General features: G+C 34.3%; 1 protein-coding gene across 5 annotated transcripts in view; it reads right to left on the bottom strand.

The window, feature by feature from the left end:
* Positions 1 to 18,129, bottom strand: part of LOC144972799 (pre-mRNA splicing regulator USH1G-like) — a 56,945-nt gene that overhangs the window by 3,052 nt on the left and 35,764 nt on the right. Inside the window, exons 1-4 of one of the 5 annotated variants that reach the window (XM_078914448.1) lie at positions 17,189 to 17,477; positions 4,158 to 4,663; positions 1,253 to 1,432; positions 202 to 807 (exon numbers count right to left, since the gene is read on the bottom strand). In XM_078914448.1, the coding sequence (XP_078770574.1) occupies positions 202 to 807; positions 1,253 to 1,432; positions 4,158 to 4,321 (950 nt within the window). In that variant the 5' untranslated portion in view covers positions 4,322 to 4,663; positions 17,189 to 17,477. Of the gene's footprint in view, positions 1 to 201; positions 808 to 1,252; positions 1,433 to 4,157; positions 4,664 to 8,195; positions 8,268 to 8,914; positions 9,210 to 17,188; positions 17,478 to 18,129 lie in introns of those variants that run through there. The other 4 variants (XM_078914449.1, XM_078914451.1, XM_078914450.1 and 1 more) reach the window with 4 other exon arrangements.

Below are 18,129 nucleotides of genomic sequence, written 5' to 3'. Positions count from 1 at the left end.
CGATTTTCTTTGTTTAGAACCAAGCTGCTCGTTGCTGGGCGACGTGACATCAGACTATTGAATCCTATAGTAATGACCGGCTGTAGCATGACTATTCAGAACGTCTTTGAACCTAGTTCGTGTAGTATTGAAATGAGGCCTGCTCAACAATATTAAAATACAGCCAAATAACCACCCAAAATATAATTAATGAAAATTTACCTGTAGATATTGTTGTGGTTCTGTCTGTTATGAAAGACGTCAGACGCACGCGGTCTCTTAGCGATACCAATGCCATCATCTATTGACCTCCTGGGTGATTGGTTTGTAGAATTCATATACATGACATCTGACATCGTTCCATGTAATCCTTGACCCTTGCCGATTGATTTCACTTTCCGATTACCTTCGCCATCCACAACGCTGATCTTGAACTCGGATTTGCTGAGGGTGTCAGAATACTCAATATCATTATTTCGACGTGTTTGCAACTTCTTTGACACCCCTTTTGCATTTCTTGAATAGGTGAGACCAGCCATGTCCGAGAAGTTGGACCGACTTCCTGGTGAGGGCTTTGGATGACTAGATCCACCTTTCATCCGCACTGTAATACTTTGGAATATATTCTTTTTTGGCTTGGAATTATTATTATTGTTAATCTCTTTCTCCATCTTTCTCTGTTCCTTTTCGGCTTTTTTAGCAGCTGCCTCTTTTAACTTTTCGTATTTTTTCTGGTTGCTTTCAGACGCTCGAATAGCTTCTTCCTTCTGCCGAGCCACGGATTTGGGATTTTTGTATCTCTTCTGATCAAGGATTTTGTCAAGGAATCTGGTTGTGAAATAAAGACAGACGTTTTTTAAATACTATACAAATGAAAGTGTTTATTTTAAAAACCGTTTGTTTAAACATGTCATTCTATTTAGATTCTCTTATAGCATACCAAATTCTTCTTCCTCTCCCTTCTTCTTCAACTTCTTCTTTCTTCTGAATATTCTTCTTCATTTACTTCTTCTTCTTCTTCTTCTTCTTCTTCTTCTTCTTCTTCTTCTTCTTCTTCTTTTTTTTCTTCTTCTTCTTCTTCTTCTTCTTCTTCCTCTCACTCCTCCTCCTCCTCTTCCTCCTCCTTTGTTAGGTCTCTCCTTTCATAACCAACTCCTTCACCTCTCCTCCTCCTCCTCCTGCTCCTCCTCATCCTTACAAATAAGGACAGTATTTGGAATTCTCATGACCCCATTTCAATTTTATCCAGTTCAGTCTTCATATATGTACTTACTTAATAATGTCGTGGTAGTCATAAATACTGGCCAAGTCCTGGGCGGAATGCAAATCATTGTCCAGGGAATAAACGTTACATCCCCAGTGGACAAGATAACTGACCACGTCAATATGGCCGCGCATTGCTGCATGGTGTAAGGGGGTCATGCCAAGGTAGTCACATTTGTTCACTTCGCCTCTGGAAAAATAAAGTTTGAAGATCTTGATAAAAAAATAAAAAGATAGTACCCATACCAGTCCTAAAGATTTTCTGTGGTAAATAATTATAAACTATACAAAATAAACCATAATTTTGATATTGATACGTGTGGTGTTCCTATCTTTAATTCTTAAACTTCTTTAACTCAAAGCGAAGAACAAAATAATATCTGAGGGTTAGGCTCTTATTCATTATCAAATGCAAATCGCCGGGTTCTTTTTATTTGTTTGTTCGTTTTTGTTTTTTGGGGGGTTTGGGGGGAGGGGGGTTTGTTTGCTTGTTTGTTTGGTTGCTTGATTTTTGTTTTTTTTTTGTTTTTTTGTTTGCTTTTCTGCTTTGTTTATTAATTATCCTTTTGGTTGTATTTTTTGTTGGTTGTTTTTTTTCTTTTGTTTTGATTTTTTTCTTTTTTGTTTCTGTTGCATAAATTTCCTTTTACGTGACGTTTTAATTTATATTAAAGCCAACAACGCAATTCCGTCACTATTAGAATGTATAGGATAGAATAGTAAAGAATCCTTTTTAAAAGTTTAAAAATATTTGATGATCATTATTTAAAACTAAAACCTGGAAACTTCTTGAAGCTTAAATTGTTCAATGAAGTACAAAACAACAAATAAATTGAATTGGCAATTAAATTTAATCTCAATACATTGCATTTTCATTTTGCTAAACTAATACAAATTAACAGTGACAAATAAATATTGGCTTAATTCAAAAAAAATATTATTATAGACTCTAGACCTAGATTGGTTTTATACAGCAACAAAGTATTTTAAATTCTGAAACGGATTGTCAATGTTTATCTGTATTAAAACGATTTTATATACTGCAATTTATATCTGTTCAGAGTATTTTGATTCAACTCGCTTTTACGATGCAGACTCAGTCATTGTAAGCTACTGTTTTTGTAAATTAAAGCTTTAATGACGATTTAATTGTGAAAAGGGAGCATCATTGTAATTAAGGTATCAATACCACAAAAATTATAGCAACAAACCTCAATCGCAGCTCATGCTAATGCATCGGTGGATTGTGACATGTTTATTCAAATAGAACCGATCAGTCATCTGGAAATGGGTCACTTTGTCAAGTATCCGGATATTATGCCACCTTTGCGTTTACACCATAGAGATACACTTGTTGACCGCGCTTTTTATTTGCCTCAAAATGATGGACGTACGAATGGTTTAGATGGTGAATTTATCGCTAGAAATATGAGACTTGTGCCAACATTCTTTTTTTGTTTTGTTTGTTTGTTTGTTTTCTTACTAGTTTTATTGAGAATAAAAAGTATAAAATCTTGAAGGAGGGGGGGGGGGGGGGGAATTAAAATAACATAGATATCTGATCACTTGAGATTTAGATTCATTTTACGACACCTCGTCCATCCTGACCTGTGCGGTCCTTGACATAATACCAGATTGAGGTGACCGGTCAAATTTATAATAATAATAATAATAATAATAATAATAATAATAATAATAATAATAATAATAATATAATAATAATAATAATAATAATAATAATAATAATAACTACTTCTACTACTACTACTACTACTACTACTACTACTACTACTACTACTATACTACTACTACTACTACTACTACTCTACTACTACTCTACTACTACTACTACTACTACTACTAATAATAATAATAATAATAATAATAAAATAATAATAATAATAATAATAATAATAATAATAATAATAATAATAATAAAATAATAATAATAATAATAATAATAATAATAATAATAATAATAATAATAATAATAATAATAATAATAATAATAATAATAATTAAAGTTTTTTTTTCTTTCATTGAGTCGTTTGTAGTATATTATCTCTCTTAGCTCCCGCGGTAAATTATTCCAGATTTATGGTCCTTGGTGTTAAAAAGATCGATCTGGAATTGTTATAAGACGTGTGTCTGTTTGTAAACATTTACAACATTACAACATTGGATTGCATCATTCAATTTCATTACATAGAAAGATCCATTGAGAGTAATCTCAAAGCGTATTCCTCTTATATGGATGGTATGGATTTCGATTTTTCCCCAGCTGTTCTTAAAACAACTCAATGCGTTCCCTCAATTACAACTACGTATATAAAAATCAATTGTCACGTCCAGGTTCTTTTCAGCTCTAAAATGTTTTCCTTTAGTTGGTTTAGTAGAAGGAATAATAATAGAGATAAAAGTCTGACATGGCTATTTTAAGCTTTAAAAAACGGCTATAGATAAAGATAACAAGAACAAAATGAAGGCAGTATAAGTTGTCCCAATATGATTAAAATACATGCGTAACAATGATAATCTTATTTTATGATCTTATTGCGAAACAACCGTCAATGAAATTGAAACATATTTCTGTTCAAAGTATTACATTACGTTTTTCAAGGTTTTCATCTTTTTATTTTGATATTTGTCGTTTGTTTGAATGTTTCTATAACCGAATCCAGTTTTTGTCATAGCCTACCAGTTATTTATTTAGATTAGTATGATTGTTTTGGGTAATTTTCATTATTCAATGTGCATGCAATTGTATCATTAAGATTGTAATTAAAAAAAGGCACCTAGGGTGTTTATATATGATATGATATGGGCGCGGTATAATTGATTCAGATTTTTTTTAAAATTACTATTATAGATTTTTTCATGGGCCATGTGACTCCCAAGAACTGCTGGTTACTCACTCTCTTCCGACGATCAACCTCAGTGCTTCCAAGTTTCCATTATGGGCTGCCCACAAAGTGGCTGTCATTCCGTCCTCGTCTTGAGAATTTAAATCCTTTCTCGTAGCCTCCCTTAGAATGTCAACATTTCCGTCCTTGGCGGCGTTAATGTATCTTTCCGCCATCTTTGAAATGACAAGGTCAATGGTAATGAATTCAGACTAAAGCGCTTGTCAGTTTTTTCGAATTAAAAATCCAAACTTCACAAAAGAAGCTGAAACTCGTTTAAAATGTGTGAAACCATTATTTACTGGGTGTTATCTTCCCACGCAGATGTGCAGATATTTTTATATGAAAGGGTACCGAGATATGTAGTAATTCACTTAACATAAAAACACGTCCAAGAAAATTCACAACGGAATGTTTTAAGATGAAAACAGCCTAGGCTAAAAGTTCTGTACTTCAATGTTGTCGTTGATTGTGTCATAACGTGTCTCTTTCCTTCCATCCATATTGCATTTAGTTTACTGCAAGAGAAAAGAAAACAAAATATCATTCATTTCATACCAAATCAAATTTATATATTTAAAACTCACCAGAGCCGCCAACCAGATCAATCGCTCTAACACATAAAATGTTAATAATTATGTAAAAATTTTACGTTTATAGAATAGTCTGATTGAGAAACCTTTGTGAAGACTAATCACTCATCTGGCGGTCTAAAAACAATAAAAAAGGAGCTGAGTGACGTCATCTTCATTCATTTACGAATCTTATAATCTCACTTGTTGCTGTGATAGTAATAAAAATCAAATAATAAAACCGATAATAAAATATGTCCATTGTAACAATGATAAACAAGTCCGTAGTTTGGATATTGTAATAAATAAGAGCAGTAAAAATGTTCATAATTTAGAGTTCAGACTATCTATGTAATAATAAACCTTTTCAATTCTCTTCATTGGCACCATCGTGGCAGCATATTGTGATTCAACACAATGTGAACAACTCCAAGAGTAATGGGTGCATAATGTGATATTTATTTCTGGCTTAAGTCGATCACATCTGTAGCTAATAATGATACGCTAATCCAGCAAAAGATATCTTCAGAATCATAGAGAGTTTGGCTCATCTATGCTATACTTTATGTATCTTTGAATGCTCTGTTAAATAAAAATGTATTCTATACTCTGATAATTGTTTTTGATTCTAAAAGAAACTGTGTAAAACAAGGAAGGTATTAGAAGATGATACAATTAAATTCAAATTACATGAGTAACATTTTGAGTTTGTCTCCGTGTGTGCGCTTGTGCGTAGGTAAAATTGTGTAGACGAAGATTAAAGCGCAAAAGATATAATCCACTTCGATAATATTTTCATATAAGCGCATTCCCCTAAATGGTGGAGTACCAAGTTTGAGAGCTGTTGACAACATGAGGGTAATTTTAATCGATTGATATTTGAAGGCGAGTTTCCTGGCCAAAATTTTAAATACTTGTGTGTGTGTGTGTGGGGGGGGGGGGGGGGGGGAAGCAGAGTACGGTAGTGTAAAGAGCATGGTTTTGGTTTGCATTGCATTCTAATGAGGCCACCGTGACATTCAAATTTAAACTATCGACCTTTTTTTTAAACTCGAGGTAGATATGACCTGCATTGCAAAAACAAAAATGGATGTTAAATGTTACTTCCTCGTGGATTAGCTAATGTCTTTGGTGATATATAAAGTGTCAATCTGGTATACGGGTGGTAATCATAAAGTTCAATTAAGCTATTAGTATATAATAAACTAAAAGCTAACACACATAAATAAATAAATAGATAGATAAATAAATAAACGAATAAATTAATAAATAAATATATAAACCTTTTTATATATTTGGCAAATTGGATTTTTTATTAACACTAAGGCTCCGAAACCATAGGACCAATTGTCAACAAGTTTTGCATATTGTTTACAATTGGCATGACGTTCGTTTGCTTATATTATGAGATTGAATAACCACCATGATGATTTTATCGAAAAATCAAATTTGTTTCATTGAATCTCATTGAAAATAGACGCCATTATTTTTTAACACGCAGGTTGTGTGTCAATCTTCCGGTTAGTGAGTATGACAATGTTGATGTGAGTACTTGCATTGAATCGTTACCAGCAAGTGATTCTTCTCATTACTTTGAAAGAAAACCCAATTTCTTAAATTTTATATCAACCATTTTCGGTTCTTAATATTGAGAAATAATTCTACAATAACGGAGCGAAATACATAAGATATCAAATGCAGAAAATATCCCTCCTCTGGTGACCGGGCATTTAACGGGTACCGTTCATTGAACGGGCAGCTATACTTGTAAATAAATAAATATATCACACACTCAAATCAAAAGAAATGGCCATAACTTTGGGATCATTAGATCAATTGACAAATGTATTGAGCACTGTTAAAATTGCAGGACCATATTTTGTCCACCTGGCCTTAGAAAGACACATTTATTGTGTAATGTGTGTGTGTGTATACATATATATCTATTACATATATATATACAGATATATATATATGTGTGTGTGTGTGTGTTTGTGCGTGTGCGTGTGTGCGTGTGTGTGTGTGTGTGTGTGTGTGTGTGTGTGGAGAACAGATAATCAGGATCTGAATGTAATGAATGAAATTGTTTTGATTTTTTAATTTCATACATACATTGATTTTAATATTTTATCCACCTCTTTACCAAACAAAAAACAAAAACAAAACACACAAAAACAAAAACACACAAAAAAAAAAAAACAACTGATAACAGTCCCAACACACGAATCACGACTCTTAGTCACACCAAACATAGAATCATACAAACTAGGATAAACAAGCTCTTTATCGAAATCGTACGCAATTTAACCATCACGTTGATAATAGGGTGATTATGAATGATCTCTTTCAATGTGCTATAATAATTTTTCTTTTACGAATTTATGTAAACAATCATCTCATAACGTTAATATGTCGGGATTATCTCGATGTTTAAAACTCAGTTTTTAAGTTTAGTTTTAGATTTCAAGTAAAATACATGCATCAATTGATGAATAGAACTTTTGGTCTTTAAACTTCGAAAAAGGTAAATTTTCCAATGTTGATCATTATTATATTAATCTGGGTTTTCTTTCATCTTGACCATTCCGACATCATGCTGATATCAGACGGTGAATCACATATTATAGAAAACGTGCGAACATACTGTAACCCAACGCCATGACTGTAACCCATCGCCATAATCTGATCGGGGACGTCGACGTGTCTAAAGGCTAAAGGTAAAGAGTTGAAGTTGAAATTGTATCGCTATGTTCTCCGGTGATATGACACTAGCCTTCGGATCAAAAGGTCCAGGGTTTGAGTCCCACTCTGGATTTGAGTCCTTGGAAAATGCTCTTTACTCACATTCTCTCACCGTACTCATGTGTAAAATGAGCACTGGCCTTTAACAGGGCTGTCTCTGTCCTGAGTCGCCGCCTAACAGGCGTCATGTCTCGTCCAACATGTTAAGTTTTGTTCTTGGCTAGGGACAACTTGCAAAGCGTTTTGAGCGCTTTTAGTGGATATTGCGCCGTATAAATGCTCTTTTTAAATTGCCTAAAATATATACATATTTTAGTTTTTCACAGAAAAAGAAATTATATTAATTCTCGTCAATAAAACATTAACTTAACCCAAAACTCATATTGTTGGCTATGAAATCAACTTTCAGCAAATTAATCTCCACAAAATAATAAATATGTAATCATTATTCTCATCACCGTTATCACAATCATCGTCACATAATATAATATATAATAATAACAAATGGAAGAGCAATACAAACTACACCATCGATCCGTCTGGCTTTTTCTTTTCGTTATTAATTATTAACAGTCTTTAATGCGATTACTACACGATAGTGCAATTTGTAACAAAAATTCCACTCGGACACGCAATAGGTATTGATTTTCTGTCATACTAAGGTGATTCTAATTTCCACGAAAAACTCACAAACGAATATCATTTATAATCAGTAAGCACAAGAGTGATTTGATACCCGAACACAAAGTCATCGCAGTATTAGCTATAATTCTGGAGAGAAGTCTAAAAACCAACAACATATGGTATCTATGAGGTAAAGCTAATGAAAATGCAGAGAGGAATAAATAAACACAAGCAATGCAATTCCACCTCTTGACACATGTGTTAAATTTAGCATGTATCTACATGTTTACAAATGATAATCCGAATTGTTTTGGTTTTAGTAATGATTGAAGCAGCAGGAGTGAACCCCCCCCCCTTCCCCATCGCAACATCAGTAAACGCAAATAACATGCCAAATGTGTTTTTATTTGTTTGTTTGTCCATTTGTTAGATTATTTTTATTTTGTTGTTTTTTGTTTTTTTTTTTTGGTTTTTTTGTTTGTTTGTTTGTTTTTTATTTTTTGTTTGCTTTGTTCTGTTCTTTTTGTTTGTTTTTTCTTTGATTTGTTTTTTTTTAATTTGTGTGTTTATTTATTGTGTGTGTGTGTGTGTGTGTGTTTTGTTGGGTCTTCTGGGGGTTTTTTTGTTTTGTTTTTTTTCGGGGGGGGGGGGGGGTTGTTTGTTGTTGGGTTTTTTTTGTGTGTGGGATTTTTTCATTTCATTATTTCATCAAACTTGCATTGTAATCTATAAATCAGTCTAACCAAGATAATAGAATAGTAAATAAATATAATATGTGATCATCTAACCAAGTAATAAATGTACACAAGCACTGTTATTACTATTACTTACGTAACTTGTTTGTATAATAAGTATAAATTGCCAGTCTCACGCGGCAGAAACTGAAATAAACCCAGGCCTTCTGCAACCAAAATGATATTTATTTTTTCATTTATATAAGAAGTTAACGTTCGTTGCGACACTTTAACGTCATTGGTAGTATGTAGTATCAGCGCATATCATTAAAGTTTGATTATTCATTATATATTTTAAATGTAAACAACCAGAGCAAGAGTATTTGATTTGTATACTCAGCAGCATGATTAGCCGTTGCTGTTCCATTCTTATAATATTATCATAAATGTTGTTATCAGATAACAACACGGATACTATTTGGTTCAATTTGATAAGATACAAATTAAATCCGGGAGTTTCATCCTTCCATACGAATCCTGCGGTCTATTTATAGAGAAATGACGAAAATCAAATCCATTAACCCTCTACAGACTGAGTGATACTCTAATATAATACGACATTATAAGATTCTTGAACTCCTTCAAATCATGTTCGATGCCAATGCCGCTGTGCGACATTTCGAGGGCGCATTGGGAACGTGTTCGAAATTTCCAATGCAGAAATTCAAGAACACTTTTATTTACTAAAGCCTTCCAATGACCTCATCAGTTAAAAAAAAAAGGAACAAAAATGAATATAACAGCTTCAAAATATAACAAAATACCAAACACGGAACGTTTCGGGTTCAAAACCCTTCTTCAGTCAATAATAAAAACAATAAAAACGTTAATACATCACTTATAACCCAGACAAAAACAGAAAAATATTCTAATTGTGGACAAGACGTGTTTAAATGTATTTCTGCTGTCTGTCTGGATTTTAAGTGATGTATTAATAATTTTATTGTTTTTTGTTTTTTTTTTTTAATAATGCCTGAAGACGGGTTTTGAGCCCCGAAACGTTCCGTATTTGTTATTCTGTTCTTTTTTTTTTTAATCTGTTACATTCATTTTTGTTCCTTCCATTACGTTTTACGATCCACACCGCTCCTAGCAGCTCATTGCAGGCAGAACTGACGAGCCTTTTAAATAAACGAAAACTATTTATTTTATAGACAGGAAGAAATTGACGTTACTCAGCTCTTTGTTATTGTTTTTAGCCAGCCATTTTTATGAGTAGTTCTGACTAAATTGTATTGATCAGAATATAAATGTTTAAGGTTATACGTTGATTTGTGTGTTAGTACATAAGAGATAGTATGCGCTTGGCTAAGAAGTTCACAACATTGCCATCCGGAAGTATAACGGACCAACACGCAAAACTCTGTGTAACCTTAAACATTTATAGTCTGGTTAATACAGTTTAGTGAGAATTACTCATAAACGCGGATGGCAAAAAAAACAATAACAATGTCCCGAGTGACGTTAACTTCATTCGATCTTTATCCAGGTGTTATGAGTTGTTGTTTTTTAACAAACGCAATGCCTCAATTGATAGTTTCCCGCGAAATCAATCGCATTAACACACAAAAAAACTGTGTTGTGCTCTTGTTTAGTCTGTGGAAGGGACTTTGTGAGGACAAACCACCCAACTGGAATGTCTAAAAACATTAACAAAGAGCCGAATGACTTCAACTTCATCCATTCTACAATGACGGGATTCACCGTAGTGGCTGTCTACCACAAACAATTCAAAATCAACATTCTGAGTGGTAATGTAGGAGAGCTCCCATGCTTTCCTGTAAATTATGAGGCCAATGGAATTTTTAAAAAATATTTTTCAACATTTAATAATATAGAGTAATTCGGTGGGTTAAAATGCGCTTTACAATGTTTTATTACCCCCCCCCCCCCCAAACGAGCCAAAAGTATTCATAATTTATTTCACGACATCGACGTCACAGCAAGGGGAGTGTTAAAGCTAAAACTTAAACCCTATTCGAAATGACACAAAAGAGTCTTATATTTGGCATCCATATCCCTTGTTAACGTCTTCTAAACAATAGGGACGGGCATATTGACACAAGCTGAAACAATGAGTCACCTGGTCCTGTCATTCTGTGCATTAGATATGGTTGTTGACACTGTGGGCATATTCTTATCATAAAATTAGATGTTGATTCAAAGAAAAGACACATCGTGTTTTCTCATGTAGTAAAATATTATGTGAGCAGGCACTGGTATGAGAGAGAAAAAAATCTGAAATTGCTTCATAATAAATTGACTGATTTAATAATGAGTGAAAATTTATTAGATTTTATCTTTTTATTTTCAAATTTTATTCTTTATATTTTCTTTATCTCACCCCCCATTGGTCAATGGTGTGGTCATGTTTCTCGCCAGGAGACTTGATTATTTTTTTTTAAAACGTAATGCAAGAGACCTTGAATGGAAGCAGAAAGATACGACAACTAGCAAAAGTGCTGGAAATGTAAAGAAATGGTCAAGGATGACAGCCCAACATTAATTAGGAAAGCTGAGGACAGAACTAGACGGGGGTCTCTTACTGCAAATTCATCTCTCATCTCTTATGTATCCCCTCCTTTACTACCAGGAGAATGACGTGACGTGAGGTGATTGGCCAAGATCTCATAAAATGTCTGATAGATTTATGTGAGACTGAAATGCAGGCTTAGATTTTAATATACTGTATGATTAAGACATGAAGTTCATTTGCAATTTGAAATGTCTTTAATGTCGACGGTTGACTATTCTTATTTTAGTTCTCGCGAAAAACAGAACTTCAGACCGATGACGCACAACACAAAACTATGCTGGGCTTTTTAGTGGTGTATTATAGTGGTATATATGATCGCAGACTGTGCCGCTTCAAAAGCCAATCTCTGCTAATCTAAAAAGGTGTACAAAATAACAATGATAGTCATCATCCGATGAGCCCTCACAAAACAAACGCATTACCAGAACACATCATTTTGCCAGTACCGTCAACTTTGCCTTAAGGTGTAACTTTGCCTCTGTAAATTTGGAGCATTTTGAGTCATCTCAGCGTTGTTGTAGATATTTTCCTGATTAAATGACAGCTTTTTATCAAAGGAAATAATTACCGCAAAACTAAATATACTCTAGTTGGTCCAATATTAAAGAAGCAAAGTTTCCCCTTAAGGCAAAGTTACCTCAATGACGGTATTTGTAAAGCATGACTTATCAACTCCTTTCAAAGCATCACCCCCCCCCCCCCCCCCCCCCCACCCTTGAAATAGTCAATCACGGGTTAAAAGTCCTTAGTTATTGACACATCATAGATTGTGTAAATATTGATAGTGATGTGTCTAGTTGGACGCACAGATCACCTTATCTTATCCAATTGATGTCAACTTAGTTCTTTTGATAACGGAACTATAATAATATACATTACTTTGAGGAAAGACATTGCGGAGATCATAATAAGTCATTCTTTGCAAATATGAGGAATCTCCACATAAAAGAGAACCTAATTGTATAAGTTGATTTTATTGATTATTTCCTTTTCTGTAAGCAAATTTTCTCTCTCTCTCTCTCTCTCTCTCTCTCTCTCTCTCTCTCTCTCTCTCTCTCTCTCTCTCTCTCTCTCTCTATCTATCTATCTATCTATCTATCTATCTATCTATCTATCTATATACGTAATATAGGGTTCGAGAAAAAAATGGAAAAGATTTAGAAGTCTAAATCCGACAGACCATAACATGGTGTAAGTCTGAAGAATAATTTCTCAGGAAAATATGTTGAAAAAGTTAAATTTAACAATCGTTTTAATATCGGCATATCAAAGATTTGGGACGTATCTAATTCTCAAATGTTGATTTCACAAGTAGATCTCTCATTTTCCTTTATAGCTATGCAGAAAAGTGAGTGGAGCAGGCACTTATGTTGACAAGAACAAGAGATGAAGTGAGTAGGAAAGTGCCAGAAGACAATAGAGACTAACATTTTTTTCGCGGCGGTAATGAGGGTTTGAACCCGCGACCTTACTGGTACGACAACTCCGCCTGGCCGGTGAGAGAGTGACTCTATCGTATGAGCTATCCACGATCCCAATAGATCCCGATAGTTTATAACTATGCGTAGCCTTTTCCTCCGTGATCAATTCTATTTTCTAATGTCTTGAATAGTGATTTAATCTCATGCATTTTGAATCGACTCATTTTAACTCTGCTTCTGTGCAAAAATAGTGTAGTACTCTAATAGATCAAGTTTGACATCATTGTCCATTGTATTCGAGTCAGGACTCATTGGTGACCATTTATCTTTAGAAATAATTCAAGTGTAATTTCTGCGTTGCATTGAAAAATTAGGTAACACTGATAGTATAAAAAAATATTCCAGACTCTATCCCGATGGTCATTTGTTTTTACAACAAAAAAGGGGGCAAATTCCTACACTAACACAGAGCACTGCTCTCTCTCTCTCTCTCTCTCTCTCTCTCTCTCTCTCTCTCTCTCTCTCTCTCTCTCTCTCACACACACACACACACACACACTCCATCATTCTACCTATCAATCGATTTATATCTCTATATATCTATCTATCTCTATCTCCATCTCTATCTATCCATCTATCTTTATATGTTTATGAGATGTGAGCGTGAATCCAATAGAGTGATCGACAGTGTTAGGAGTGCAAATATAAAGGGGGTCTCGATAGCTCAGTTGGTAGAGCACTCGTTTGACGCGCAAAGAGACCGTGACCATGACAGCTATTTTACATCTCATTTTTTTGTGAAAACAACACGAAAAATGAGATGTACAATAGATGTCCACATAGACGAAAACACTTACTAATCATCTACAAACCTACGGAACCACTTCAACAAGCAACAACATACAATAAACCAAACTCATGTAACACAGTCCTGACGACGGCTGAAAAGGCATGAAACATCGATGTAGACTGACATTGTGTTAAATATTAAAATAATATATATTTATATATATATATATGTGTGTGTGTGTGTGTGTGTGTGTGTGTAGGAAAATTAGGTATGCAGGTGTAAGGTATGGTGTAGTAGGTAGAGTAGGTAGGGTAGGTAGGTATAGGTAGAGACAGGAGGCAGTGGTAGGAGGTAGTTAGGTGGTAGGTAGGTAGGAAGGTAGGTAAGCAGGTAGGAATGTAGGTAATCAGGTAGGTAGGTAGGTAAGTAGGTAGGAAGGAAGGAAGGAGGTATGTAGTTAGGTAGCGTTGGCAGCAGGGGCAATTAGTATAGTAGGTAGAAAGGTGGGTAGGTATGTAGGTAAGTAGGTAGGTAGGCAGGTAGAAAGTTAGGTAGGTAGGTAGGTAGGTATGTATGTAATGTAGCGTTTTGAGAGGTTTGGTCACACATATCAGACTATAGTAGACCCGGGCCCTTTGTAGAGGTTAATGCTAGCCTGTTACGACTGGTGGACTTCAACAAACTCAAGTTTGGACAACCTACAAGGAACGCGGCATGCACTGTGACATTTATTAGGTGTTGGATAATAATATAAGATTGTAAAATACACAGATACATGTATTAGTGTATTTGAAGCATTGAGAATACCTCAGCCTGTCTGAACTTTGAACTCGTACCCCTAGAAATGTATAGATAGAACGGAATTGAAACCATTCAACTCATTGATATTGCTTTCCGCCAGCCATTTTATTTTTTGGAGTAGTTCTCACTAAATTGTATAAATCAGACTATAAGCGTTTAAGGTTACACATTGTTTTGTGTGTTGGTACGTTATATCTGGCTGGCTGATGTTATTAGTTGTTTTTTTTTCCTTCAGTTTTTGCTATCGGCATAGCGTCATTAGCCAGAGCAAGTAGCCTTGCATATATATTTTTAAAAAACGACTCATGTAACACCATGACGTCCACCATCCATGCTGCTGTACCTAATCTTTTATCCTATTTATACACTTCCACTGAATATAGCAAAGCTAATAGACGTATAGTTTTACGTGTTTGAAAATCAAAAATCTCTCTATAAGTTACATCTTTGTAGTGAAAATATTACTGAGTCAATGCAATAAATTCTTTTTTTTTTTTCTTTCCTATTATATTTGTGCATGAGATATCATTATGCTAAAAGAGTGCGTTCTAGAGAAAACTTAAAATTATATGCCCAGCCTGGAGATCTATAGTCAAAAACGGTTTGAGTAAAAATCCTTGAAGAATTCAACAACAACAACAACAACAACAACAACAAATGGCGCCCGTCAAAATCATAAAAGATAGAAATTAATGTTCAGCATTTTTCATGCATCATTTTTTCCCGTAAAAGTTAGATATATGGAACAGTTGGTGTTTCAACCTGGACACCCGATTATTGGCTTAGGTCAGAGGTGTACTTAATTGCAGGTCTGATAACCCAAATTGTTATGGTCCCATTGATGTAATAGGATTAATCTCGGACAACGTAAAATGCTTCCCATTACAACAACGTTAAAACGAGCCCATTATTCCGTCCAATTATAAGTCCTGTAAATATATTCACGTCGCTTAGGTCCGATTCAAAGGTATTTCATTATTATGAAAGAAGGAATTTTATTGATATCTCAAAACATCAATCCTAACCGTACAGCAATTTGGTGTTTAACATGTTACATGAAACACATTTATGAAAAAGAATCAACCAAGGAATAGGAATCGGTGAGTATCGAATCAGTTATCCTCTTTACTCTCTACACTTTTGTTGGAGGGAAATATTATATCCAGAAGCTACTTCCCACTTTCCCCTAATTTTTAAAAAGTTCCGATCCATCACAAGAGATTTATTGCGAACGGACTTCAAAATGAAGAGTTGATCCTATTTATTAATCTAAAAACATCTTGAAAGCCTATTTAATACTTTAAACTGTGCGACTCCAACTCTATTCTTTTTAGCCACGTGATTTATTTCTTATAGTAGAGTTTTTCAGTATCCACTTCAATTTAGCCCCCACTCTTTGACCATTACTACTGCACTCTACTTATCTCAATCGGGTACTTTGAAAACATTGCCCGAGTGGCTTGGTTAATCTACTTAAAATATTGACCCAGACATGATAGCTAAATAAAGCACAGGTTTCCAAAATGTCAAACGATTATAGTATATGATAAATCGTACCTTGAGATATTCAAACAAAACCAGTTTGCAATATAATGTTCTTATCTTTCAACAGGTTTTTAAGTCTTCACCTACTTGCGTGCTTGTTAACCAACACCTTACCTCTTAATATGTGTTTGTTCACATTAATACACATTACATGGTGAAAAATAGGAACAATTAAATTGTATTAATTCGACGAGACTCGTTGAGTGTTGATCTATTAAATTTCGGGTTCGGTTTTACCCTGGCCAGGCATAATTAATAATATTTTCTATAAGGTCAGAGCCACAATGCATCGCAGCAATTCTTTTCTCTCGGTGAAAATGGTTTGGAATTACATTATAAACGATACTAAATTATGGGAGAATTGATGGTATGAAGAAAATCCAGCCTCGCAGGTAAATGGTTAAAAGCCCTTTATAGAAAGGCGTGCGTAGCTGGCCGAGTCTGCATTGTGTTACAAAGTCAAGCGGCACTGAGCACGGTCAGTAACTGAATTGATGCAATTATTAGCGTAGCCATCGTAAATCGTTAACTTATAGACAGAATAAAGTTGAGGTCACTCAGGTCTTTGTTATTGTTTTTTATTTTTTTTGCCATCCATGTTTATGTGTAATTCTCACTGTATTAACCAGACAATAAACGTTCAAGGTCACACAACGTTTTGTGTGTTGGTCCATTATATTTCCGGATGGCAAAGTTGTGAATTTCTTAGCCAAGTGTACAGCATCTATGTTTACGAAGGCTACGCAATTGCAAACAATGATTTCGAGAAACTGTCCTTTTAACACATCCATCCCCCCCCCCCCCCCCCACCCCCACCCCAACCGACTCAAACATGGACGTTACCGGTTTGACACAGTGACAGAGATAAGTACAAATAGTACGCATAACAGGTAAAATATTTTATGACTAAGAAAGTGGTTCTAATATGACCAACTTGTGAAATATTATATACAAAGATATATATACACTGCTTTGAGTTTGGCGAATTTTTTTTTTTAAATACTGTGTTCAAATGTTTCTTTACCATTTCTTTGAGTACAATTACATGCATTGTTGAGTTATAATTCTTGTTTGATTTCAAACTATAAAATTAAGAACCCATCCGATTTGAGATTGTAAATTTTATGTTAAGGATGGCGTCACAGTGAAAACTTGAAGACTGATTTACCTTAAAATTTCATTTTCTCTTGATAGAGGGTGTGGTCAGTCCGCTCTTACTAACATTACCGAATATTAAATGTGATACTGTAATCATATTGTATAAAACTGTGCACCTACTTTATTCAAGCCCAACGCACTTTTATAATCATGAAAATCCTCGGGAACTGAGAAACTGAACACAACATGACACAATTTTCTAACAGATATCATTATGGCGAATATACAAATTATTCAGCAATCAAACAGCAAATATGCCAGACCATCACATATCGATCTTGTTAATATCATCTAGCGATGTGACGACCTGAATCTGTCATCTAGTTACGACACCAATTCAGAGCAAATCGATCACCAATCACCCACTCTCTGATCAATGAGGTTATCGGACTCAGATCGAATGCTATCTGGCTATCGATGACTGTTGTAATAGTGGAGTGGGGCGGCAGTGTGTGATAGCAATGAATAGCTAAATAACGAGATTCCATAGCCCATATCAGTCAGTTTATTTCCACTTAGAGATTACAACGATAGACTTAAGGCAGTGACGCGCCTTCTTCGTGATAACAACGACATGGTAATAAATAGCGATGTAGTTTGATGATACAAAATGTTAAAGAAAATACAGAAATGTCGAAAAACAAACACAAAAATATTGAACAGAAGAATCAGTTATGACTGTTTTATTTTTACTATAAAATATTCACGTACAACAAAAACCCAGTAAAACAAAGAATCTATCAAAGAGGATTTATGATTATTATCTTCCTTCTAACATTGTTTTCTTGGCTGTGTCCTTGTTAAGCTACAATGTTATCTTATTGTTCAATAAATCTTACAAGGACTTCGTCTTATATTACAATAAACTAATTTATTGCAATAAGCTTGGTACAAACATATGCATCATAAACATTTTAAACGCATTGGTATGTAAATTTATATATATATATATATATATATATATATATATATATATATATATATATGCGTGTGTGTATGTGTGTAAGTGTTTGTGTTTATGAGTGTGTGTATGATCTAAGTGTGACAAAGTATTGGCATTG

Source organism: Berghia stephanieae, chromosome 5 (assembly GCF_034508935.2).
Source record: "Berghia stephanieae isolate SIO BIC M18660-M18661 chromosome 5, UCSD_Bste_1.3, whole genome shotgun sequence".
NCBI classification, from domain to species: Eukaryota; Metazoa; Mollusca; class Gastropoda; order Nudibranchia; family Aeolidiidae; genus Berghia; species Berghia stephanieae.
Note: the sequence above shows the minus strand (reverse complement) of the source record. Positions and strands in the feature narration are given on the sequence as shown.